We start from the raw sequence: 25039 nt of genomic DNA, 5'->3' as shown, positions 1-25039 counted from the left end.
TGAACTCCTGACCTCAGGTGATCCACCTGCCTTGGCCTCCCAAAGTGCTGGGATTATAAGCATGACCCACTGTACCCAGCCCGTTTCTGATTTTAGTGTCCTATCTAAGAAACTGTGGCATAATCCAAAGTCACTAAGATTTACAATTATGTTTTGTTCTAAGAGTTTTATAGTTTTCAGTGTTATATTTAGGTCTTTTAAAGCATTTTGAGTGGATATCTAGTTGTCCCAGCACCATTTATTTAAAAGACTATTTTCAGTTGAAGGGTCTTAGAACTTTTGTTAAAAAAAAAAAAAAAAAAAAAAAAAATCAGTTACCTGACTTGATGCAGTGGTTCATGCCTGTGATCCCAGTGCTTGGGGAGGCCAAGGTGGGAGGTTCGCCTGAACCCAGGGGTTTAAGCCTGCACTGAGCTATGTCACACTAGTACACTCCAGCCTGGACAACAGAGTGAGACCTGGTGTCTAAAAAAAGAAAAAAAAATCAATTAACTATAGATGTATGGGTTTATTTCTGGACTCTCAACTGTACATCTATTGTTATGCCAGTACCACACTCTTTTAATACTGTAGTTTTTTGGTAGATACTGAGATTGAAAGTGTGTGTCCTCTTTTTTTTTTTTTTCCCTGAGACAGAGTTTCACTCTGTCACCCAGGCTGGAATGCAATGGTGTGATCTTGGCTCACTGCATCCTCTGCCTCCTAAATTCAAATGATTCTTCTGCATCAACAGGCACCCACCACCATGCCCAGCTAACTTTTTTTTTTTTTTGAGACTGAGTCTCACTCTGTCACCCAGGCTGGAGAGCAGTGGCGCGATCTCGGCTCACTGCAACCTCCGCCTCAGGGTTCAAGCGATTCTCCTGCTTCAGCCTCCAGAGTAGCTGGGATTACAGACGCCCGCCACCAAGCCTGGCCAATTTTTGTATTTTTAGTAGAGACGGGGTTTCACCATGTTGGTCAGGCTGATCTGGAACTCCTGACCTCAGGTAATCTGTCCAACTCAGCCTCCCGAAGTGCTGGGATTACAGGTGTGAGCCACCGTGCCTGGAATTTCAGTCTTTTACAATTTAGTGATACTTATTTTATAGCCTAACATATGGTCTGTCCTGGAGAATGTTCCATTTGTACTGAGAATGTATATTCTGCTACTATTGGGTGGAATGTTCTGTAGATGTCTGTTAGGTCTAATTGGTTTATAATGTTGTTTTCTGTTTTCTTGCTGAACTTCTGTCTCATTCTGTCAATTATTGAAAGTGATGTGTTGGTCTCTAACACTGTTGAATTATCTATTTCTCTATTCAGTTGTGTCTGGTTTTGCTTTATATATTTGGACTCTTGCTAGGTATACTACTGTGTATAATTATATCTTTTTGGTGGATTGATCCTTTCAATGTTATAAAATCTTGGATCTAGTAACAATTTTTGTCTTAAAGTCTTTTTCTGATAGTAACATAGACCCCCCCAACCCTAATACTTTCACTGCCAATTACATGGTGTATCTTTTCCTGCCCTTTTACTTCCAACTTATTATGTCTTTGAGTCTAAAGTATCTCTTAAATAAAGCACATTTTTGGATTGTGTGTGCACTTGTGTGTGTATGTTTTAAATGCATTCTGTCGATCTATGTTTAATTCATTTACATGTAATTATTGATGAGGTTTACATTTGCCATTTTACTATTTGTGCGTTATGTCTTAAATCTCTTTTGTTCCACATTTCTTTCATTACTGCTTCTTTTTGGGTTAGACATTTTATTTTGTGCCATTTTATCTGTCATATATTTACTATATTTTTAAAGTTTTTTGTGGCTGCCATAGGGATTACCATTAACATCTTATTCTGAACTATCTCATTCTGATTAATACTAATTCATGCCACTTGTATACAAAAATTTTGTTTCTTATATAGCTGTTCCCCTCCTCCTTTATGCTGTTATTCTTACAAATTACATCTTTTTACATGGTCTACCCATCTTAGTTTATAATTACTGCATTTAAGTTGCCTTTTAAATCAGATGGGGACAAAAAAATGAGTTACAAACCAAAATCATTTATATTTACTTATGTAGTTCCATTTACTGATGCTCTGTATTTCTCCATGTGGATTCAAGTTACTTCTAGTTTCCTTCCATTTCGGCCTAAAGGACGTCCTTTAGTATTTTATGTAGGGCAGGTTGGCTAGAGATGAACTCTGTTTTTGTTTATCGGGGAATGTTTTCATGTTGCCTTCATTTTTGAAAGATAGTTTGACCAAATACAGATTTTTTCATAGATAGTCTTTTTCTTTCAACACTTTGTATATGTTAACCCACTGCCTTTTTTCATTTTTAATTTCTGTGGATGCATAGTAGGTGTATATATTTATGGAGTACATGAGATGTTTTGATGCAGACATTGCATTCCTGTAATAATGACATCATGGAAAAGGGGGTATCTAGCTCCTCAAGCATTTATCCTTTGTGACAAACAATCCAATTATACTCTTGGTTATTTTTAAATGTACCCATTGCCGCCTTGTTTTCCCACGGTTTCTGATGAGAAGTCAGTTGTTAATCTTATTGAGACTACCTTGTGTGATGAGTTGCTTTTGTCTTGCCGCTTTCAACATTCTGTCTTTTGAGGGTTTGATTATGATATGCCTAGGTATGGAGCTCTTTGAGTTTAACCTACTTGGAGTTCCTTGAGCTTCTTGGATAGGTAGATATTTTCCATCAAATGTGAGACATTTTCAACCATTCTTTCTTCCAATATTCTGCCCCTTTCTCTCTTTTTTATGTGTATATTGGTACATTTGGTGGTATCCTAAAGGTTTTAGAAGTTTTGCTCATTGTTCTTCATTCTTGTTTCTTTCTTTTCCTCAGAGAGGTTAATTTCAACAGATCTATCTTCAAGTTTGCTGATTCTTTTCTGTCAAATCTACTACTAAACCTCTTCAGTGAATTCTGCATTTCAATTATTGTACTTTCCAACTTCAGAATTTGTGCCCTCTTCCCCACTATATTTTATCTCTTTTTTGTTATTCTGTTTGGACATCATTCTTATTCTTTTTCCTTTATTTCTTTAGACCTGGCTTCCTTTGGCTCTTTGAACATGTTTAAAATAGCTGATTTAAAATCTGGTAATAAGGTAAAATACCACATAGCTTGCTGTTCCTACTGGAATTCAATTATGTTTTTTTTTTTAGTTGAAGTTTTCTGGGTTGCAGGCTTTTGGCTAATTTCCAGAGTTCTGTGAAAGTTGATTTTGATAGTATGTGGCAGGTTTTTCAATGCTTTTATGAAGGGAGCAAACTTTCAGTGGTTCGTGCTGTACCATTTTACTGGATCTTGATTCAGACAAACTATAGAGAGAGATATTTGAGACAACTGCCAAAAACTGAACATAGACTGGTTATTAGATTATTTAAAATTATGTTTTGTTGGATAGGAAAATTGTATTAACGTTATATATGTGTGTGTGTGTGTGTGTGTGTGTATATATATATATGTGTTTTTTTTGTTTTTTTTTTTTTTGAGATGGAGTCTGGCTCTGTCACCCAGGCTGGAGTGCAGTGGCGCTATCTTGGCTCACTGCAAGCTCTGCCTCCTGGGATCACGCCATTCTTCTGCCTCAGCCTCCCAAGTAGCTGAGACTACAGGCGCCCGCCACCACACCTGGCTAATTTTTTGTATTTTTAGTAGAGACAGGGTTTCACCATGTTAGCCAGGATGGTCTCGATCTCCTGACCTTGTGATCCACCCACCTTGGCCTCCCAAAGTGCTGGGATTACAGGCATGAGCCACCGCCCCCAGCCCATATATGTATTTTTAAAGCCCTTATCTGTTAGAGACATAGTGGTTTTTAGGGTTTTCTGAAATTTCCTTTCAGATACTCTAGCTCACACATCAGAAGAGCATGTGTAGGAAGAGAGATGAAATAATGGTACAAGTTGATGGTTATTGGAGCTGGATGCTGGATACATGGAGGTTTACTCTACCATTTTATTTTTGTATTTGAAAGTTTTCATGATAAAAAGTTTTTAAAAACAGAAAGGGTACCTTGGGTCCAAACAAGTCTGTATTGAACTGAGAAAAAATAATTGCATTCCTAACTGGCCTTGAATAGAAGGGAATAAATGTCCTGGGAGATAGATGGCATGTTTGTTGAAAGAATGAAGGGTGAAGAGACAGGATCAATCAGGCACCCCCAGGACAAAAGGATAACTTACACAGCAAGTAAAGACATGTAGCTATCTTGGGCTGAAAGGCAAGGGAATTAATTGGTTAAGTCCAGGCTCAACTCTGACCCAACTCCCAAGTCCCTGGTCTCAACTCATTTCCCACCACATCCCAGACTGGTGGGAAAGCCTTCCTGGAGCTGGCAAGAGGTGTCCCCACCTGAGACTATTCCATTATGCTTGAACAGCACTATGAACAAGACCCAAAGCCAGAGCTATGCACAGAGGGGCAGGCCTTCAAGGACAGAGGCCTGGGATGAGGTAGGCTTCTGTCCTAAGTTTCTCAACAGCCTCAAGATATCAACTGGGGAAAGGAACTTTCTCTGGTGAGCCTATATTTAACCAGTGAAGCTCCAGTAATCTTAAGTGATGTAACAAAATGTGCACATGTAAGTTTTTACACCATACCCTAAATACAAGGACCTCAGAACCCTGAGGAGTATGGGAGATCCACCCAGGAAATACTCCTTGGGCAGGACAGTGCAAGGCCTGGGGCACTGGGTGCTCCCACATTCAAAGCCCAAGGAGGACCTAGCTAGCTTGCTCTGCCACCTGCTCTCTCCAAAGGGGAGAGAGCCACCAGGGAAGACAAATGCCCTGTAGCCTTGGCTAAAAGAGGAAGGCTTGGGAAATTAGGCCCAAAGCAAGATAGGCAAGAACCCATCATTCCTTTGCTTTGACTGTCACCCCTGTCCTAAGGAAGAGGAACAGGAAATCAATTTTAAGACACAACTCCTGGACAGGTTTGTGGACACATCTGGGGAATATGAACCTCCTTTGCAGCCAGGTTGGGAGAGAAATAATAAAGGGAAAGAAGTAGGGGTGGGGGTGGAGCCACCAGAGAGAAGAGCAGGCTGAAGTGCTGGACCAGGGGCACTGCTGGGCAGAGCACAAGCTGCAGGACCTGGGAGCATTGCTACTTGGCCTCATTGTGTTGTGACAACCTGGCTGCAAAGGAGGTCACCATCACCACTGCCAGCATACCAGGCACAGCAGGGGCAGCTCCTGGGTGTGAGGCAAGTCTGGCATCTCTTGGAAGTACAATCTTCCGGTCACTTTGGAAAAGGAGGGGCCAGAAGATGCCAAACATCTTCCATAGAGGTGAGATTTGAATCCAGCACCCCGTGTAGTGCCACCAGAGTCCCTAACTAAAGGTACCCCAGGTCCATATTACAACTACTTGATTAAAGAACAGGTTTATTGGTGACCTGAAGGTGCCAAGGTCTCCTTTGTGACCCTCACTCCCAGGTGGTATCAGCCTGCAAGGCCCTCTATGGGTAGAAAAGCCAATCACACGATTCATGGGCATTCCTGACAAGAGGTCAGATCTCTCTACTCCTAATTTGAAAAATTCCAAATCCTGATTTCAGAGTCAGCAGCAAGGTCAGAGGCTAGAGTCCTGATGGGCATGGGGCTTGGGAGGCTGGCGAGTTGCTCAGCAACATCTGTGGGGCTGCGCACACAAAGTAGAGGCCAGGAAGGCCACAGGAAAATTGCCCCAAAAGTTTCCAAGAAGGTTTACGCTTGGGCAGGGCATAGAACCTGGCCCTGAGATTGCACTTTGGGTATGATGGGGTCAGTCACCAAGCAGGCCTGGGGAGCAGAGAACCTGCCCACTTGCCCTGGGCATGCCAAGGCTCCATGGTCTAGGCTCAGTGGTGCCATCACAGCCTGTCATATGTCCCAGCTCCTCACTGCTGGGACATCTCCAGGTTCTTGATGGGATACAGGTACCACATCACTACCCCCGAAGGGTTGATGATCACTGTGAAGTTGGTTTCAACTCGGAGGCCACTGATGATGTCACCCGAGTAGACGTCCTGGGCCTGCAGTGGGGAGGGACATCACCAATGCCACCATGAGAATGGCTGCACAGAGACCCCCCTAGAGGATGTAGAAGCCTTCTTCCTGGACTTTGGCCTGTCTGTGCCAGGCTTCCAGTATGCCCTACAGAAGTGGGAGCCCTGAATCCCCATCACTTCTCCTCCAGCAAATCCAACAGATGCCCAAGCACAGGCAGTGGAGAAAGCCCCAGCCCCTGGAAAACTGTGAGGAATGTGCCAGCAAGGGCTGACCCTTGGGAGGGAGGAGTACAGCCCTAGAGGCTAATGGGATTCATATTTATATGCAGTAGTTCTGTTTGCATAGGTTGAAAACACTGGTGCAGAGCACGGCAGTGGCTGCAGCTCTCAGTGCCTGCAACTCCCCATGGGCACCTGCCAGAGGCCCTAAGCCCACAGCTCAGGGGAGGCCATATGTGAACAACCACTCCCCACAATACCCTCCCACAGAAATCTGAAGCCCAGGCGGATGGCTGCAGGCAGCCGGGTGCTCACCTCGTATGTCACAGACCCGGTGAAGTTCAGCTGGCCAAGGGAGGAGTGGTAGTGATAAGGCATATCAGTCCTGCAGCTGAAGAAGACTAAGGCGCTGGCCTTGTTGGACAGAGGCCGCATGTACACTTCGATAAGAGATTTTTCCTGGGCACAGAAGATGGCTACTGGCTGGGGTCCCTTGCTTAGACAGGACCTACCATTGCCTCCCTGAGTTCTGGGTCCCCCAATTCACAGCTCCATATCACACAGGCTTAGGGAGGATGCCACAGGCCTCTAGCACCCCAGCTTATCTAACCCTACCTGCCTGCCTTCCCTGACTCAGCAGATACTCATCAACACCTACTCTGAGCCCGACCCCTATGCTAGCACACTGAGACAAATGCTGCATGAGGCCCTGCCCCAGAAGCTCATAGGACAATGGGAGGGATAAACGCAGAAACGGGGAAGCAACGACAGTACAGCACGTGAGTGCCAGCCCCAAACAGCTGCCAGTGCTGGCCTAGAGGGTTCTGTCCAGTGGGAACAGTGATCTCTGTTCCAGGAGGGTGGAGAGTGGAGCTGGATGTGAACTGCCATCCTCCAGAAGGTTCTCCAGGCCCAGCTCCACCATCAGCCCCTCTAGCAGGGAATTGTTACTTCCTCTGGGCATCACCAGTTCTATGGGTGCCTTCTGTAGTTCTGTAGGTTTCTTTTTACCAGAGTCCAGGATTTGGTAAAGAGCAAAGGCGGCCGGGCACAGTGGCTCACGCTTCCTGTAATCCCATTACTTTGTGAGGCCAAGGCCAGTGGATCACCTGAGGTCGGGAGTTTGAGACTAGCCGGCCAACATGGTGAAACCCTGTCTCTACTGAAAAAAAATACAAAAAAAAAAAAAAATTAGCCGGGCTTGGTGGTGCACACCTGTAATCCCAGCTACCTGGGAGGCTGAGGCAGGAGAATTGCTTGAACCTGGGAGCCAGAGGTTGCAGTGAGCTGAGATGGTGCCACTGTACTCCAGCCTGGGCTACAGAGTGAGACTCCATCTCAAAAAAAAAAAAAAAACAAAAAAAACGAAGACTTTGAGGTGACACTGAAGTCCAGTCTTGTTTGTACCAACTGTGTAGCCTTGAGATATAGTTACTCAGACTCTTGAAGTTTCAGTTTTCTCATTTGTAAAATGGCAAGATACCTACCTTGCTGAGAAAAGGTATCTAAAACTCCCAGCACATAGTAGGTACTCAATAAATAGCAGCCACTAGTAGTCGTTGTATTCCTTGGCTGTAACAGCTTCTCCTGGCCGGGTGCAGTGGCTCATGCCTGTAATCCCAGCACTTTGGGAGGCTAACACAGGTGGATCACCTGAGGCCAGGAGTTCGAGACCAGTCTGACATGGTGTCTCTACTAAAAATACAAAAATTAGCTGGGCGTGGTGGCAGGCGCCTGTAGCACCAGCTACTCAGGAGGCTGAGGCACAAGAATTGCTTGAACCCGGGAGGTGGAGATGGCAGTGAGCCGCAATTGTGCCACTGCACTCCAGCCTGGGTCACAGAGTGAGACCCTGTCTCAAAAACAAACCAGCTCCTCCTGCTCTGGAGGGAAGCCCAAGTTCTCTGCAGGCCATCACAGGTGTATAGAAGCCCTGTGCCTCACCCTTCCTGTGTGCAGTTACATGGCTGATGCCTCTCATCCCCGACTCCCTTCAGCTGTCCTGCTCAGCCCTGCTCTCACCCAGCAAGAGGAGGACAGTTGGAGCAGCTCCTAGCACAGTCCTCAACAATCATAAGCAACCAGAAGGGTGAGCCCTGGTTGGGGACTGGGCAACTCCTGTACCTCCCCAGGTGTTGCCCCCAGGGAGGCTGGCAGCCTTTCTCTCAGGAGAGCCCAGTTCCTCAGCCCTCCCCTTCCTTCCCTCCACACCCCAGTACCTTGTGAATCCTGCGTCCCTGGATGCCTAAGGGATCCTGGTTGATTTTGATCATGAGTGGATTCTGCAGAATGTCCATGTTCTGGGCGGAGATGGTACGTAGGTCTGTGGACATCAAGAGGGGGGCTGCCAGCACCGTCCACAGGGCCATCTGGGCCCGGGATTGCTCTAAGCTGAGACCGAAGTTCCCAATGAGCAGCTGGGGGCAGAGAAGAGGAGTAGTCAGCTCTGATCTCCTCAAGGAGGTAGACACAGGGACCATCCCCAAACTTGTAGCCGAGGAAGAGCAATTAGGGATTAGGGAAAGATGGCTGCATGTGGAGGAGGCCTGGTTCAGCAAACACCATTCCCCAGCCCTGTGGCCTTGGGGGAGTTAAGTTACTTTCCATCTGAGCATCAGCTTTTATTTTCCATCAAGAACATGGAGTCGGTGGTAGGGAGGTGGGCAGATGGCCAGGTGAGGTGTCACATGCTTGTAATCCTAGCACTTTGGGAGGCTGAGGCAGGTGAATCACTTGAGCCCAGAAGTTAGAGACCATCCTGGCCAACATAGCAAAACCTCGTCCCTACTGAAAATATAAAAATTACCCAGTCGTGGTGGTGCACACCTGTAATCCCAGCTACTTGTTCAAGCACAAGATTCACTTGAACCAGAAGGCAGAGGTTGCAGTGAGCTGAGATTGCACCACTGCACTCCAGCCTGGGCAACAGAGTGAGACTCTGACTCAAAAAACAGAAGGCCAGGTGTGGTGGCTCACGCCTGTAATCCCAGCACTTTGGAAGGCCAAGGAGGGCAGATCACCTGAGGTCAAGAGTTTGAGACCAGCTTGACCAACATGGAGAAACCCCGTCTCTACCAAAAATACAAAATTAGCCAGGCGTGGTGGTGCATGCCTGTAATCCCAGCTACTTGGGAGGCTGAGGCAGGAGAATCACTTGAACCTGGGAGGCGGAGGTTGCGGCGAGATAAGATCATGCCATTGCACTCCAGCCTGGGCAACAAGAGCACAACTCTGTCTCTAAATAAATAAATAGGCCGGGTGTGGTGGCTCACACCTGTAATCCCAGCACTTTGGGAGGCTGAGGCGGGTGGATCATGAGGTCAGGAGTTCGAGACCAGTCTGGCCAACATGGTGAAACCCCGTCTCTACTAAAAACATACACACACACACAAAAAATTAGCCGGGCATGGTGGCAGGCGCCTGTAGTCCCAGCTACTCGGGAGCCTGAGGCAGGACAATCTCTTGAAGCTGGGAGGCGGAGGTTGCAGTGAGCAGAGATCGCACCATTGCACTCCAGCCTGGGCAACAGAGCAAGACTGCATCTCAAAAAATAAATAAAAAACAAAAACCCCGCGGGGATGATGGGGGTGGTAATATGCCCTGGCTACATTGCGGTTTGTTCAGATGATCAAATGGGCTCCTGTTGTCAAAAAGCTTATAAACTAGATAAAGTCAATAAATGTTCCAGGGTGACAGTGGTAGGAAACAGAACTGGACAAAGTCCCTGCACCTACCACTGGCCACACCCACCTGCCCTAGCCACAGCTGAATGGACCAAGGGGACTCCTGACCCCAGGGCAAGCAGTCCATAGTCAGGACACAAGTTACAGGCTTAGTAACAACAATTTAAGCACTGTGTATGTGCCCATCACTGTGCCAAGCATTTCAGTTATTTTAACGCTCAAAACAACCCTATAAGGTAGCTACTATTCTTACTTTCCAATTGACAAAACTGAGGCACAGAACAAATTAAGTTACTTGCCCAAGGTAAACTGGCAGAGCTAGAGCTGGGACTCCACAGCAGGCCAGTTCCTGCTCCTCCAGGTTGCTCCCTCCACCTGGCTTAGCACTTGTAATTCTTATAATCATAGGATCAATCAGGTATTAAGTGCTTGTTGACTAACATAATTATAAAGCTATAAATTGCAACAACAACAAAATGTCACAGGGCAATGACTGAGATAAAACGGAAGGGCTAGAAGCAGGACTGTGAGGGCCAGTCGTGCCTGTGGAGGACGAGGCAGGGCATTGACAAAAGGATCAGAGGCAGATGAGGAAGGGCAGTCCAGGCACTAGGAATAGCAAGGTCGTGATCTTCAACCTGCACAGCAATAACATCTTATTCCAGGATCATTACAGACCCAAGTTCTTGAGCTTTCAGAAACAACAGAATTGCCTGGGGAGATGGTTAACAGTGGGCATTCCCAGGTTCTTCCCGTAAACATTCTGATGCAAAATGTGGGGGATGGGGCCGGGCGAGGTGGCTCACGCCTGTAATCCCAGCACTTTGGGAGGCCAAGGTGGGCGGATCATGAGGTCAGGAGATCGAGACCATCCTGGCTAACAGAGTGAAACCCCGTCTCTACTAAAAAATACAAAAAATTAGCTGGACATGGTGGCGGGTGTCTAGTCCCAGCTACTCGAGAGGCTGAGGCAGGAGAATGGCGTGAACCTGGGAGGTGGAGCTTGCAGTGAGCCGAAATCCAGCCACTGCACTCCAGCCTAGGAGACAGCGAAACTCTGTCTCAAAACAAAACAACAACAAAAAAAATGTTGGGGATGGGGCCCTGGAAACCAGCTTCTAGGTCAAGTCTAAAGCAACTAGTTCAGGGACAAATTTCAGAAGTGCTGACCTAGAACCCGGCAGTGAGCCTCCAGGGAGGAAGAGAGCACAGGGCAGTGGGGAACAGGGTCGTCACAGATGGTGGGCCTAGGGACATCCCCCTCCATCCTGGTACCATGTCGGGGTCATTCCAGTGCCCAGGGCCAGCCACTGGCTGCAGTATGTCCTGATGCTTCACAAACCAATTCAGGATGAAGAGCACGCTCTGCCAGGAGTCCTGGATGTCAGCATAGTTACGCCAGAGGTTGCAGATGTCCGCCAGCAGACTGTAGTTCACCTGGATGTCAAGGGGAAGGCAGAGTCCAGCACCAGAATCACATGCTGCAGCCCAGAGACCCACACAGGAGTTGGGGAGGCTCAGTAGGAGACACAGAGTGGGAAAGGGGGAAGAGAACAGGACCCACTGGCTTGCTTAGGATGAGGAGGGTCTCAGAGGGTGGCCCTGCTCTGGGGCTACTGGGGTTTCCCCTCTGTGCATGCTGGTGCCAGGAGCCTACCCTGCCCTCTCATGCCAGCTTGGGTCAAGCCCAGGGTGTGGGCCCAGGCTGGTGCACCCACAAACAACCCTCCCTGACACCCACCCACCCCCATGTTCTCTCGTGAGAAACCGCTGTCTGCTGTCTTCTCAGCTCCACAGGCCTGAGCCCACCCTTTTTGGTGTCAGACATGCTGAGGGACCCCTCATGAGCCCACAGGCCACTCCGAGGCTCGGCCCCACCTGCCTGACCTCCCCAGCATTCTGGGTCTCCTTGTCTAATGGGCACCTTCTGGGATCCTGGGCGCTGTGTGCCAGCACAGATGGCTCTCCTGCCTCTGATCTCAACTCCTTCAGCCCACTTCACAAGGGCCTCTTCTCTAAGGCCTGCCCCTCCCTCCAACACACACACCTCTCTGGGCTGGCTGAGCCCATCCGCTCTTTTGGGGTACTTACGCAGGTCTCTAGACACCTACAAATCACCATATGGGCACCTGTGGTGAGAGCAGCCCTGGCTCTGGAAGGCCCCATCCCTGAAGCCTGGCACTCAGAAGGCAAGGAGGCCTGGGTGTGGGAAGCGCCATCAGGCAGGGCGCAGAATGGCTTACCCTTGGCGGGAGGCCACCTTCGTAGGCTGGCCAGCTGCAGGAGAAGGCGATGGGGCGGCCTGTGGCATTCAGGGCAGCAGCCATCTTGGGGTACCCTAGAGAAAGCCCAATCTGTTTCAGTCCTGAGGAGGGGCAGGAGGCAGTCTGGGGCCTTAGCCCAGACCTTTTCCCAACAGATATGAAGACACAAGCTCCAAAGAGTAGGTGCCTTTCCACATACCCAGAGCCTCAGATGCTTCTGGGGTGGGCTATGCTGCCACCCATATTTAGGGAGCCTGGGAGCCACAATCCCCTAACCGCTGGGTGGAGGGAATTGGGAAGCTCAGCCAGGAGGGTGCTGGGTGGGTCTCCATGGCCACCCTCCCCATCTGCCTGTGTGCTCCAGCCAGCTGTGTAACTCACCTTGGGCCCGCTCCTCGGCGGTGGAGAAGCAGCCATCCAGCTTGAGCATATCTACCTTCCACTCGGCGAAGGTCTGAGCATCCTGGACCACCTTGTCCAGTGTGGTGCCTGGGTAACCCATGCAGGTGAAGTTGCCCATGTCGGCGTAGATGCCCAACTTCAGGCCCAGGGAGTGAACCTGTGGGGGTTTGAGGACACAGTGGGCTCAAGCAGGACCCTCAGAGAGCCTCCTCAAGGCACATCTGACCCGGTTCCATTAAACCTCCAGTGACTCCCACTGACCAAAGGAGGTGATCCCAGCATGCTGGCCTGGCCTCTGCCCACGATGGCCCACCTCTTCCCCAACACACACTTCCCAGCGGCTGTTTCTTGCCCCTAGGCTTTTGCTCCTGCCATCCTCTCTGCCTCCAATGCCATCTCTCTGGGCTCAGCTCAAGAACTGCCTCCTCCAGGGAGCCTTCCTGGAATCCCAGACTGCGTGAGATGCCCTTTCTGGCTCTCACCACAGTGGGCCCAAAGTTGGTGTTCATTTGTCTGTTTCCCCCTGCTAGACTGTGAGATCTCAATCATGTAAATGAGCCTTGAGCAAGGTAGGGTGAAAGGAGTGGTCTACCCCTGAGGCCAAGGGCAGGGCAGGGGTCAGGCTCACATAATCAGCCAGGAAGGGAATGCCATGAGGGAAGCGCTTGGGATCTGGCATCAGGCGGCCACTGGCATCGCGCCCACCGATCCAGCAGTCATCAATGTTGAGGTATGTGTAGCCCATGTCCCGCCATCCATCCTGTGCCATCCGGTCAGCCATCTCCATGAAGAGCCTTTCACTAGTGAGGGGCAGAGGGATGGCGTAGCTCAGGGACCCAGCCCGGCCCTCACCCACACCCTGCCTCAGCTCTGATTGAATCTGGGCTATAAAAACCATGACCTTGCTGAGCCCTAAGCCAGGTATCACTGTAAATGACCACCAGGGATTGTGCCATGAGCCATAAGCTGGCTTGAAAGGAGTGGCTGGCCCCAGGCCAAAAGGCAGGACTGGGTCAGGGGAAGTACGAGGGCCTGGCCTGACCTTCTAACAGTTATCTCAGGGGTTGGGTTCATGTAAGGTCTCTGCCTCGTGACCAGGTTGGGGCCTGACAGTCCCTACAGAGGCCCCAGGCAGGTCACGGGGCTAGGTGTCAGACAGTCCGAGTGACTTCTGGCTGCAGTCTCTGGGATGAAGAACTCTGACCTTCTCCTCTTTTCTACTGGACCCTCCACTTCCTGCCCCCAACTCTGCAGGGCCCTGGGCAAGGCTCATCAGGTGGGTGTGGACCTTACTCACCTGATGCAGTTCTTTGGGTCCTCATCACAGTTAATGTTGCAGCGGAAGCGTTCCCAGGCCAGCCAGCCCATGGGTGGTGTCTGCAGGAGCCCATTGTCCAGCATCAGCACCTGGGCCACATGCCCCAGCAAGAGCACTAGGGGGCAAGGGAGGAGGGGATGGTGACTGTCAGTTGCCCCCACAGCTCCAGCCCTCATCCCATCCCATCTGTATGTTGCTCAGCCCTACAGAGGCTGCCTGCCTATATATAAGGAAAACTAGACTTCTGGGTTTAGGGTAGAATTGGCTCTTCCTGCAATGGCTGGCTCTTGCAAAGCAGTAAGTGGGAGGATGGTGCCTGGGCCAGGCAGTGGCTTGAGGTCTGGCCGTCACCACAGCAGTGCTTGAATTAGCAAAACTAACACCTGAAGTTATGTCCTTCCCATAATCCCCATCAGCTCCTCCCATCCCATATACAGAACTTAACAGTACATATGCTCCTAGGCCTACCATGGAACTATGTTCTCGTAAACCCAGTGTAAATTGAAAATATCACATCAGCCAGGTGCAGTGGCTCACACCTGCATTCCCAACACTCTGGAAGGCCGAGGCGAGTGGATCACTTGAGGTCAGGCCAACATGGTGAAACCTTGTCTCTACTAAAAATTCAAAAACTTAGGCGTGGTGGCGTGTGCTGTACCCGGGAGGCTGAGGCAAGAGGATCACTTGAACCCCAGAGGCGGAGGCTGCAGTGAGCTGAGATCGTGCCACTGAATGCTAGCCTGGGCTGTGACAGAGCGAGACCCCATCTCAAAATAATAAAGAAAATATTATGTCAAAAATGTACTTAATACACCTAACCTGCCAAACATCATAGCTGAGCCTAGCCTACCTTAAAAATGCCGACAGGTCAGGCACGGTGGCTCACGCCTGTAATTCCAGCACTTTGGGAGGCCAAGGTGGGCGGATCACCGTTAAGTCAGGAGTTCAAGACCAGCTTGGGCAACATGGTGAAACCCCATCTCTACTAAAACTACAAAAAAAATACCGGGGTGAGGTGGCGAGTGTCTGTAGTCCCAGCTACTCAGGAGGCTGAGCAGGAGACTTGCTTGAACCTTGGAGGTGGAGGTTGCAGTGAGCCGAGATTGTGCCACTCCACTCCACTCCAGCCTGAGTGACAGAGTGAGACTCCATCTCAAAAAAAAAAAAAAGGTGCGACAACGCACATTAGCCTACAGCTGAGCAAAATCATCTAACACAAAGCCTATTTTATAATAAATTGTTGAATATTTCATGCAATTTACTGAATACTGAAACACAATGGTTGTATAGGTACTGTGGTTTCTACTGAATGTGTGTCGCTTTCACACCACAGTAAAGTTGAAAAATCCTTAAGTCGGGGCCATTAGCCAGACTCCAGGACTCCTGAGCCCCAGTCCAGGGCTCTTTGCTCTCTACCACAGACCCTCAAGAGGCTTCAGAGAGGCTTAAGAAGTAAGCCAGCCAGGACGGGCACCCAATCAGCTCACCTAAGTGAGCCCTTTCCTCCTCGGGCCTCAGTTTCCTTATCTGTAATATGGAGTTACTGTAGAGACTGTACAGGCGGTTCTCCGCACATGTTGATATCACATCAGATAGGGCCTCTGTACTTGACGGGGAGGAAGTGAGAAAGGAAGGGCCCCTTTAAAGGAGAAATGATTCCTGTATGGGGAAGCATCTCCTCCCTTCCTGCCCAGCTCTAAGTAAAAGAGAGGGAACCTGTCTCCCCACATACCCACATTAGGGAAGAAGCGCCAGTCAAAGCCCTCCTTGTAGCACTCTAGCACTCACCCCTACCTCCCAAGCCACCCCAGCCGGTGTAGGTACCTGTCTTCAACAGCATTGCTCTGGACTCAGCTTCCAAGAACCTGACCAGATCTGGTCTGCGTGTATCAGCTGTATGTATTGGGCTCTGGAAGCTAAGAAACGTCAGAAAAGCACTGCGGTCACGGCTGCCTGGCTAGTTCGGCCGCCCTCAACCTTGGACGTGAATCCTACACTCGGTCCCCAAGTTGCCCGCCCAATCCCCAGCCTCACTTCTCGGAGCTTGAGTTCTTCCTTCAGAAATACTGAACAATGTGTCTTGGATGTCAGACCTTACACCCTCTGCAGTGCTGGGAGTCCTGAGCGTCTACGGGCCGCCTTCGGCCCGGTCAGGGCTCAGAAAAAGGCAGCGATCGTCTTAAGGTCGCCCAGAAAGAGCGGAGGGGCAGGGCTGCGGCCTGGCTCCGGACTCCCAGCCGGGTCCGGGTTCCCGCCCTGGGCCCCCCAAAACCGCAGAGCCCCCTCCCGCCGCACTTATCTTACCGAAGCGCTCAGACCCGCGGCCCCTTCTGACTCGATTCCGGTAACCTGATAAGCCTGAAGCGTTCCAGTGAGGGCGGGGCCTCACGAAAGCAACCCTCCGCGCAACCTATCAGAATCCCCCCTAGCAACGCTGTGCCCCGCCCATACGGGCCCAGCTTCCCAGCCTCCCCAAGCCCTTCCCCACTGGGGTCCCGCCCTGCGTGCTAGCGAGGCTGGCATTGGCAGAGCCGGCTTGGGGCTGTCCTTCGTGGCCCGGACCCCACGAGGCTTCCACCTCTGTGGGGACCACGAGGGCGAGGATCGTGCCAGCCTCACCGTGGGCGCTCAGTAAGCGGCCGTGCAGTGAATACCTGCTGAGGGCTTTGATTAGAGGAAATGAGAGACTGCTCTGAAGCAAGGTCCCCCCTAGTGAGCCGCTGGGAAAATGGAAGTCTGGGATTAATCGTCTCTACGAGGAGGATGCGTGGGAGGCAGCAAAGCAGGCGGTCGCAGCTCCAGCAAAGGCAGCCGGCTCCCCTTCCCTGCCTGATGCTCAGGGACTGCTCGCACAGGCTCGGCTACTTCCTTCTTCATTCATTCATCAAGTATTTATTGAGAAACTGCTAGCTGCCAAATGCTTTGTTCTGGGCATTGTAGGGGCAGAAAGATATTTTTCCTTACTCATCCCAAAGGTCACAGCGGACACTCCTATAAACAAAATATAGGTTAGCAAGAGAAAAGCATAACAGATTGATTTACGCAATGTTTTATGTGACTTGGGAGCCTTCAGGAATGAAGACACAAATACTCAGGGAAAACTTTATTTTTATGTCTCTGATGAAGAATGGACACCCCTGGCCGGGTCTGCTGGCTCATGCCTGCAATCCCAGCAGTTTGGAAGGCTGAGGCAGGAGGATCGCTTGAGGCCAGACATTTAAGGACAGCCTGTGTCCAACATAGTGAGACCCCGTCTCTACAAAAAAATTTAAAAACCGGGCAGGTGCCTGTGGTTCCAGCTACTTGAGAGGCTGAGGTAGGAGGATTGCTTGAGTCCAGGAGGTTGAGGTTGTAGTGAGCTGTGATTATGTCACTGTACTCCAACCTGGGCAACAGAAAAAAGGAATAAGGAATGGACAATTGTATAAACGCAATTAGACAAAAGGGAATGATTTGATGTTAATAGCTGAGTGTGGAAACCCAGTAATGTCTGTCTGTTCAGATTCTTCTTGTTCTCTCTGTGTGGCATTCCCTCCTGCTGGGAAGAGGGCAGGACCCCTTCTGGAATGAGAGTCTTATGGCCTAGTATCAGACAAGGTAGGTCAGAGAATTCCTTTATGGCCAGGCCTGACACAGAAAGGTGGGGGATGTTTCCAGTAATATTCGTAGTTTCTTTTTTTTCTTTTTCTTTTTCTTTTTTTTTTTTGAGACAGAGTCTCCCTCTGTCACCAGGCTGGAGGGCAGTGGCGTGATCTCTGCTCACTGCAACCTCCACCTCCCAGGCTCAAGTGATTCTCCTGCCTCAGCCTCCCGAGTAGTTGGGACTACAGGCGCACGCCCCCATGCCCAGGTAATTTTTCTATTTTTAGTAGTGACGGGGTTTCACCATGTTGGCCAGGATGGTCTCGATCTCTTGACCTTGTGATCTGTTGGCCAGGATGGTCTCGATCTCTTGACCTTGTGATCTGCCCGCCTCGGCCTCCCAAAGTGCTAGGATGACAGGCATGAGCCACTGCGTCAGGCCAATATTTGTAGTTTCTGTAACTCACCTTAAGGAGGAGGAATTTCAGTTTCTATGGCCTGCCTTGCAGGAGAAAGATGAGAGAAAGAAGGGGGGCAGGAGAAGGTCAGAGAGAGACTTGGCTTCTGAGGCTCTTCCAGTGTCCTTTGGTTCAAAGTACTCAGCACGCCCAAGTGTCATATTTTTAGGCATCGCTTTCTGACCTCTAACAGCACCTTCACTCAGATGACCACTGGGCATCTCAAACATAACCCAGACCAAGCACCGGCCACTTTCCACATCTCAGATAATGACAACTCTCCTAGGTGCTCAAGCCAAAACTGTGCAGTCCTTCCTGCTCTTTCCCTCACTCCCTACATCCAACTCCTCAGCAAATCCTGTGTTCTCTACCTTCAAAAGCCATTCTAAATCTGGCTGTCTCTCCCTCCCTGCTCTCACCGCCCTTGTGACATCTTGCCTGGATAGTGGCAGCAGGCTCCTCACTGGTCTCCAGCTTCCACTGACATTGATTCTCGCCACAGCAGCGAGAGTACGCCTTGAAATCTCTCAGGTCCCTCCTCACAGCCCTGTCTAGACTAACAGCCCTCCCAGATTTACAGAGCCCCATCCCACCCCTTCCACCCCCACCTCCTACTGTTTGCCACCCCCTCCCCAGGCCTCCCAGCCTCACTGGCCTTCTTACACAACAGGCCTGAGGGCCACTGCGCTGACTGTTTTCTCTGCCTGGAATTGGCATGACTGGCTCCCTCATTTCCTTCAAGTATTTGTCCAATGTTACTTTCTTAGTGAGGCCTACCCTGACCACTCTATTTGCAATTGCAACCTCCCTACTCCCACAATTTCCTGTCTCCCTTATCCTCCTCTGTTTTTTCCGTGCCACTTATTACCTTCTAACACATTTATTATTATTATATAGTATTAACTGAACAAAATTTAGTAGGGGAGACAGGCAATAAACAAGAAAATAAAAGCATGAGCATAGGAGAGTTTACTCTAGCAGTGAGTGCTCTGATGGAAATAACACCCCAGGGATGGGACACAGACTGCAGGGCAGGTTGCTTTACAATGGTCCCAGAGGGGACCTCTGAGCAGAGACTCAAATCTGCGTCCAGAGGGGTCCTGAGGAGTGGAGCTGCGGCTGGGGGTGGGAAGGAAGGCCATTCTAGGCTGCAGGAACTGTAAGGGCAAAGGCTCTGAGGTGGGAGCCAAGTTCATGGGCAGATGTTTGAGGACACCTCCGGCTTCCAGGGCCTTCCAGAAGCTCTAGTCTCTTGAGTTTGGTTGTGCATTCCCGAGACCTTCACCGCAGGCCGCCTCATGGACCCACTAGGGCAGAGCCTGGGGGCTGCCGGTGGGCTTCAGGCCAGGGAAGCAGAAATGGGTAATTTCCAGAGGCAGAAATCAGCCGACCCCGGTGGGCCGGTGGGTAACCAAAAAAGCTTGACCGGCCCAAAAAGCTTGACCGGCCCTCGCGGGCTGTGTAGGAGCCCGCCCTTAGGAGGTGCCCAGAGCGAGACGTCCCTGGTTTGGCTCTGCCGGGGAAGTAGGCCTAGCAGGGAGAGGGGGACCAGAGAGGAAGAGATGGACTGAGTTTTCCGGACGGTGGGCCGGGACCGAGGCCCGCGGACCATCTGAGGGGGACCTCTGGGTTCGAGGCCGCCCGCACCGACCAGTTCTGTGGCTCGGGCAGTTCAACGCCCTCTCAGGCCTCAGTTTCCCGCCCTCGCAGATCCCGAGGCCGCCTCGGAGATCCCGGGCCGGTTGAATACTGGGCGGGGAGGGGCGGTAACTCCAGCCTCCCGGGCGGGGTCTCCCAGCTCCCGCGGCCACGTTGCAGCCCAGGCGGAGGCGAGGGGTCTCGAGCCAAGATCGCCCTCTTGGGCATCGGTGCGATCGGCGGCGGGAGGTGAGAGTGGACCTGGCGGGCTCCGGGAGGAAGTGGCCCCAGGGAAGGCGTGGCCGCGGGGACGTGGTGGGTAACAGCCCCGACACGAGGACGGGGAAACCGAGGCGGTAGCCAGGGAGACCCTGACCGAGATGACCCCTGTTTAGGGCGACAGCCGGGTTGGTGCTCCCCGCAGTGGCCACTGGCACTGCGGTCCGGCACCCCAGCTCGCCTCTCCTCCAACAAAAGAATCCAGGAAGACGACGGGGCAGGCGGGAGGCCGGGTGTGCGGGCGGCCTGGCCCCCCTGCTGGTGGAGAGGAGGAAGCGCCCTTCCCCGGACGCGGGAGAGGGGAGGGGGCATGGCCTCACGGGCTGCCCACCCCCTCCGTGTGCCCCAGTGCTGGGCCCAGGACCCCCAGTGAGTCCACTCCTCTGGCAAATATCTGTGATCTCCTCCTCCCGCTTCCTGGGCCACCCCTACTGGAATGGCCTCTCTCCCCATCCAGGGGCCTGACTTGTTTTTCTCCATAACCCTTAGCATTACCGGTCCTTTTGGTATCTCTTATTTCACTAATTATTCTTTCATTAATTTATTAGCATTTATTTTGTTTGCCTACAGTGTGTTTCTCCCTGTGGGACTGTAGGCTCCAGGAGGGCGGGAGACTTTGATTTGTCCACTGATGTATTCCCATTAATTCAACAGATCCCTCCTGAGGGCCTCTCTGAGCCCTGCACAGTGCTGGATATTGGGGTTCTCCTGGGAACTTAGCCGAGCCCCACCCTAGACATTCTGGGGCTGGGAACAGTGCTGTAAACACAAATGACATCGTCGTGAGATGAAGGAAACCAGAAATGGGGGGTCTACTGGTCAGATGACCTTAGGTCAGGCCACCTTGGTGGTCAGGGCCACCTTAGATGATATGGTGATCATGCAGGGCCTCCCAGATTAGGTGACTTCAGTTAAAGCCACAAAGAAACTGAGTGGCAGGTGCTAGAAGGGAAAAGCTAGGAACCATGAGGGCACGTGTAGCTCTGACCTGGACTCAGGCAGGCAGCTGGGGTCGGAAGAGTAAAGGTCAAGAAAAGGGGACCCAGCCCCTTAAGCTGCTCAGGGGTTCCTGGCTGGGTAGGTGGGTGGGGGGATTCTCAGGGGTCACGGAAGGCTTCCTGGTGGAGGCTGTGGTTTCATTAGGCCTCGAAGGTGGAGTAGGAGTTCTCATTCTTTGGGATAAGCTGACTGGGCTTGCGAATTGTTTTGCAGGCTCCCTGGGAACCAGGTGGTCCAAGGGCTGAGCTGTGTGGCCAGACAAGAGGTCCCTGCCCTCCCCCAGTGAGCCCTGCCGGTAAGTGGTACAGTGTGAGGGATTTGGGAGACGAAGCTCTGCGTCTCATCGGTCATGTAACCTTGGGCAAGTTCCCCTCCCTGCGCCGGGCCTTGGTTTTCCATGAGTAAGGACAGTTGGACTAAGTGTCGTTCATGATCCTGGGGGCACCCACATTCAATGGTTGCGGTTAGATCTTCTCAGCTGTACCTGGGTTTATGCTACACTCTTGTTTACAGAGCAGGTCCCCATCTGGCCCTGAAGGCTGCAGATTGAGAGAGAAAAATAATGTTTTATCTGAGGAACTGGAGCCCCTTTAAATAATCAGGCCCAGACATATTGAAATGCAACAGCTGTCAAGTCTTACTCCTCCCTTGAGCTGAAGAATTATCTCTTTTTCTTTTTTATTTTCTTTTCTTCATGTCAGGTCAGTAATGTGCCCACATGGTAACAAGGTTCGAGGGTGGCATGGCTCACACATGCACGTGAACACCCAATCATCACACTCATGAACTACAAAAGGATCAAGAATTACCTCTTGAAGCCACTTGCTATGTGGCTCTAGAGCGACACCAAGTAGCCATAAAATGTTGTACACTGGACACCCTCCAGTTCTTACCCTATAGTTCAACAATGTATAGCCAATCACTAATCAATATTATTTCTTTTTTTTTTTTTGAGATGGAGTTTCTCTCTTGTCACCCAGGCTGGAATGCAATGGCACAATCTCAGCTCACTGCAACCTCTGCCTCCTGTGATCAAGCAATTCTCCTGCCTCAGCCTCCCGAGCAGGTGGGATTACAGGCACCCGCCACCGTGCCCGGCTAATTTTTGTATTTAGAGATGGGGTTTCACCATGTTGGGCAGGCTGGTCTTGAACTCCTGAGCTCAGGTGATCCACCCCCACCTTGGCCTCCCAAAGTGCTGGGATTACAGATGTGAGCCACCGCACCCCGCCAATCAATGTTATTTCTATAAACCAAGGAGAATTCATGCCAAACAACTTTGTCATCCTTGCCCCCTTCTGCCTATAAAAACCTGCTTGTAGGAAAGGCCCAATGCATCACACCCCACGACAACTTAGAAGTTTGTTCTGTCCTTACTCTCACTCAAGTAAACTCTTTAAAGTTTTATTTTGTGCCTCAGCTTCTGCCTTTAGGTCACTAAGATTCAACTGCTATATGCAAATAGAGGCCAGTAGAGGCCCAGGAGGGTCATGGAAACCCTGGAAGCTTGGCCTCAGAGTTGGAGTTGAGAGGACCCCAGATCAGGGAATAGTTTAAGCACAGTGGTTTCGATGGGTCTGGGGTCCATTTCAGCTCAGCTGACGCCTGTTTGTTTGGATTTTAGAAAGCCCTGCCCAGGTCCTGCCATGCCTCCTGTCTGATGCAATCTTGTTATTCTTTTCTCCAAGTCAGCCAATGTCCAGTTTTTTTTTTTTTGCATGATCCTCACAACATCCCTTTGAGAGAAAAGGAAGGAAAGACGAGCCCACTTCTCAGGAGACTTTAGGGGCCTTACAGACACAGCAAGCAAGTAGGAGCCCCAGGGCTGGGGTCCAGGTCGCCTCCGGAGCCAGTGCTCTTCCCCAGTGGGGCACAGAACCACCTCCCTCTCTGATCCGCTGCCATCTCTCTTGCCTCACAGTTCCTGTGGGAGCCATGAAGCTGAACGAGAGGAGTGTAGCCCACTATGCACTCAGCGACTCCCCAGCAGACCACACGGGCTTCCTGCGCACCTGGGGGGGCCCAGGGACCCCATCAACCCCTAGTGGCACTGGCCGAAGATGCTGGTTTGTCCTCAAGGGCAACCTGCTGTTCTCCTTTGAGAGTCGCGAGGGCCGGGCCCCGCTGAGCCTGGTGGTGCTGGAAGGCTGCACAGTGGAGCTGGCTGAGGCTCCCGTGCCTGAGGAGTTTGCCTTTGCCATCTGCTTTGATGCTCCTGGAGTGCGCCCACACCTGCTGGCCGCAGAAGGGCCGGCGGCCCAGGAGGCCTGGGTGAAGGCGCTGTCTCGGGCAAGCTTTGGCTACATGCGCCTGGTGGTACGTGAGTTGGAGAGCCAGTTGCAGGACGCACGCCAGAGCCTGGCTTTGCAATGCCGCTCATCCTGGAAGTCTGTTGCCGGCCGCTGTAAGCCCCAGGCTCCTAACCACCGATCTGTGGGCCTGGAGAATGGCCACTCCCTCTCCAAGGACAGCAGCCCCGTGGGCTTGGTTGAAGAAGGGGGCAGCAGGTCTTCAGGGCGGGGGTTGGCTGAGTGGGAGCTGCAGGGCCCTGCCAGCCTCCTCCTAGGCAGGGGGCAGAGCCCTGTGTCCCCTGAGACCTCCTGCTTCTCTACCCTGCATGACTGGTATGGCCAGGAGATCATGGAGCTGCGGCAGTGTTGGCAGCAGAGGGCCCAGAGGAACCAGCCAAAATGTGAGGAACAGGATAAGCCCTAAGTCTGGACCCTTTGAGTCAGGAAACCAGGGCCAGTTCTTTTTCAGGAGTTAAATGTTTACCCATTTCCAACGTTGTGTTTTGGGAGGGGACATGGGTTCTCTCCTTCCTGCTATTTAGGCATTCTCCAGATTCCAGATCCACCCGTGTGTCTGAAAGGGACTGAGGGACTATTCCTTCCATCCTCTTTATTTCCTGAGGTCCAGAGAGGAAAGGAGACTTAGACACCACAGAGCAAGACCCCAATCTCCTGACTGCACTGGCCTGACTGGCCCCTCCCAGGCGATGTTAATGAAATGAAGGAAGTGGGAAATGTCACCTGAGAGTGTCACAGGCTTGCCCTACCTTTGACCTATACACCAGGCTCTGGAGCCATAATTTCCAACCTGGGGAGTCTCATGTGCATTTAAATCCGAGGTAGGCTGCAGTATTGGCTTGAGGCTCTGACACTGTCAGAGAAAGTGGATTTATTGTGTCACAGGAGTTTCTGGGACCCAGCTCTTCCTGAGAGGGGTGGGAAGATTGGGGATCCTCACTCAGCAGTTTGGGTAGGGCCCTTTGAGGCAGAGGGTCTTCGGCCAGTGAAGAGAGATGTACTCTGCTCAGAGTGTTGGGGTCCCATCCTTTCTCCCCGGCTCCCCTGTTAACAGATGGTGCTGGACCTTGCCCCAGAAGGGGCTTGTAGCTTTTTTATGTCAACGAAATGCCCTCCTGTACTCTGTCTTCAGCAGCCAACTCCTGGAGCTGCCAAGTGAGGGGTTAAAGAAGAGGTGGGTAGGCAGCGTGGCTCCCTGGGTAAAGTTTGTTGCTTTGGTTCTCAGTCCTGGGTATTCTAGAAGTTTGGACACGGGATTCCGTTTCCTGTGCTAAAATTCTCCCTCCTGGCTGGGCTCCGGTAAACTGAAGCTACTCGAGAAACCACCTGGAAACTCTCATAGCCCTGTTTGTCACCCAGGATGTATTTGCCAGGACCTTTCCTTGCTACTCTTCCCAACATCGAGCGTGATTTTTCTATTGTTCTGGGAAGCAAAGCGGCTGTGTCACCAGAGCCTAACCAGACTGACGCCCCAGGGGGAAGACGCAGAGGCCGGGAGGAGACACCCCCTCCCAAACACACAAAACTTGCCCCTTCCTGGCCTCGGCTCCCCTCACTGGGGCCTTGGGCAGGGCTGACCCGCACCCAACTAGGCCTAAGGGGGACGCTCGGAGCCTCTTACCCCCAGGAGGCGGAGATGCGCCCAGGGCGGGCGCCCGGCCTGTTCCCCAGCCCTGCCTGGAAGCTCCGCAGCCACTGCATTTTGTTGACGGGCCCTTCTCTTATTGCTACAGTGTTTTGTACGCGGTTAAAACACTAGTAAAGCTTTTTCATTATTACTCATTCGTCTCCCTGGGTTTATTTCCACAGCCGGCCGCTAAGTCCTGCTGCGGCCACCCTGCAGTCCTAGGTGCGGCACCCAGGTCCGC

General features: G+C 51.3%; 2 protein-coding genes and 1 non-coding gene across 6 annotated transcripts; 1 reads left to right on the top strand and 2 right to left on the bottom strand.

Moving 5' to 3' along the window:
• Positions 1–3951: 3951 nt before the first annotated feature.
• On the bottom strand, positions 3952–16290 carry NAGA (alpha-N-acetylgalactosaminidase). Of its 2 annotated transcripts, none has more exons than XM_025399940.1 (10): positions 16211–16290; positions 15731–15822; positions 13886–14021; positions 13217–13388; positions 12568–12745; positions 12166–12260; positions 11198–11359; positions 8459–8656; positions 6555–6698; positions 3952–6044 (listed from the first exon to the last, which is right to left on the bottom strand). In XM_025399940.1, exons 2-10 carry the CDS (start codon positions 15744–15746, stop codon positions 5910–5912), a joined length of 1236 nt encoding a protein of 411 aa, XP_025255725.1. In that variant the 5' UTR covers positions 15747–15822; positions 16211–16290; the 3' UTR covers positions 3952–5909. The 2 variants fall into 2 exon arrangements, with proteins under 2 accessions (XP_025255725.1, XP_025255726.1); XM_025399941.1 differs by having other exon boundaries at positions 15731–15815; positions 16211–16284.
• Positions 16291–19743: 3453 nt separating this feature from the next.
• PHETA2 (PH domain containing endocytic trafficking adaptor 2) lies at positions 19744–24949 on the top strand. Of its 3 annotated transcripts, none has more exons than XR_003121590.1 (3): positions 19744–19833; positions 21076–21157; positions 21818–21847. XR_003121590.1 is itself a non-coding variant. In XM_025400761.1 (3 exons), the coding sequence occupies exon 3, from the start codon at positions 22798–22800 to the stop codon at positions 23575–23577; it is 780 nt and encodes a 259-aa protein (XP_025256546.1). In that variant the 5' UTR covers positions 19744–19833; positions 21076–21157; positions 22784–22797; the 3' UTR covers positions 23578–24949. The 3 variants fall into 3 exon arrangements, 2 of the variants coding, with proteins under 2 accessions (XP_025256546.1, XP_025256547.1); XM_025400761.1 differs by lacking the exon at positions 21818–21847 and adding an exon at positions 22784–24949; XM_025400762.1 differs by lacking the exons at positions 19744–19833; positions 21818–21847 and adding exons at positions 19840–19899; positions 22784–24949.
• LOC112633907 lies at positions 21558–21661 on the bottom strand. Its single transcript, XR_003121666.1, has one exon. It is a non-coding gene; the product is annotated as a small nucleolar RNA U13 (small nucleolar RNA).
• Positions 24950–25039: the final 90 nt, after the last annotated feature.

Source organism: Theropithecus gelada, chromosome 10 (assembly GCF_003255815.1).
Source record: "Theropithecus gelada isolate Dixy chromosome 10, Tgel_1.0, whole genome shotgun sequence".
Taxonomy (NCBI): Eukaryota; Metazoa; Chordata; class Mammalia; order Primates; family Cercopithecidae; genus Theropithecus; species Theropithecus gelada.
Note: the sequence above shows the minus strand (reverse complement) of the source record. Positions and strands in the feature narration are given on the sequence as shown.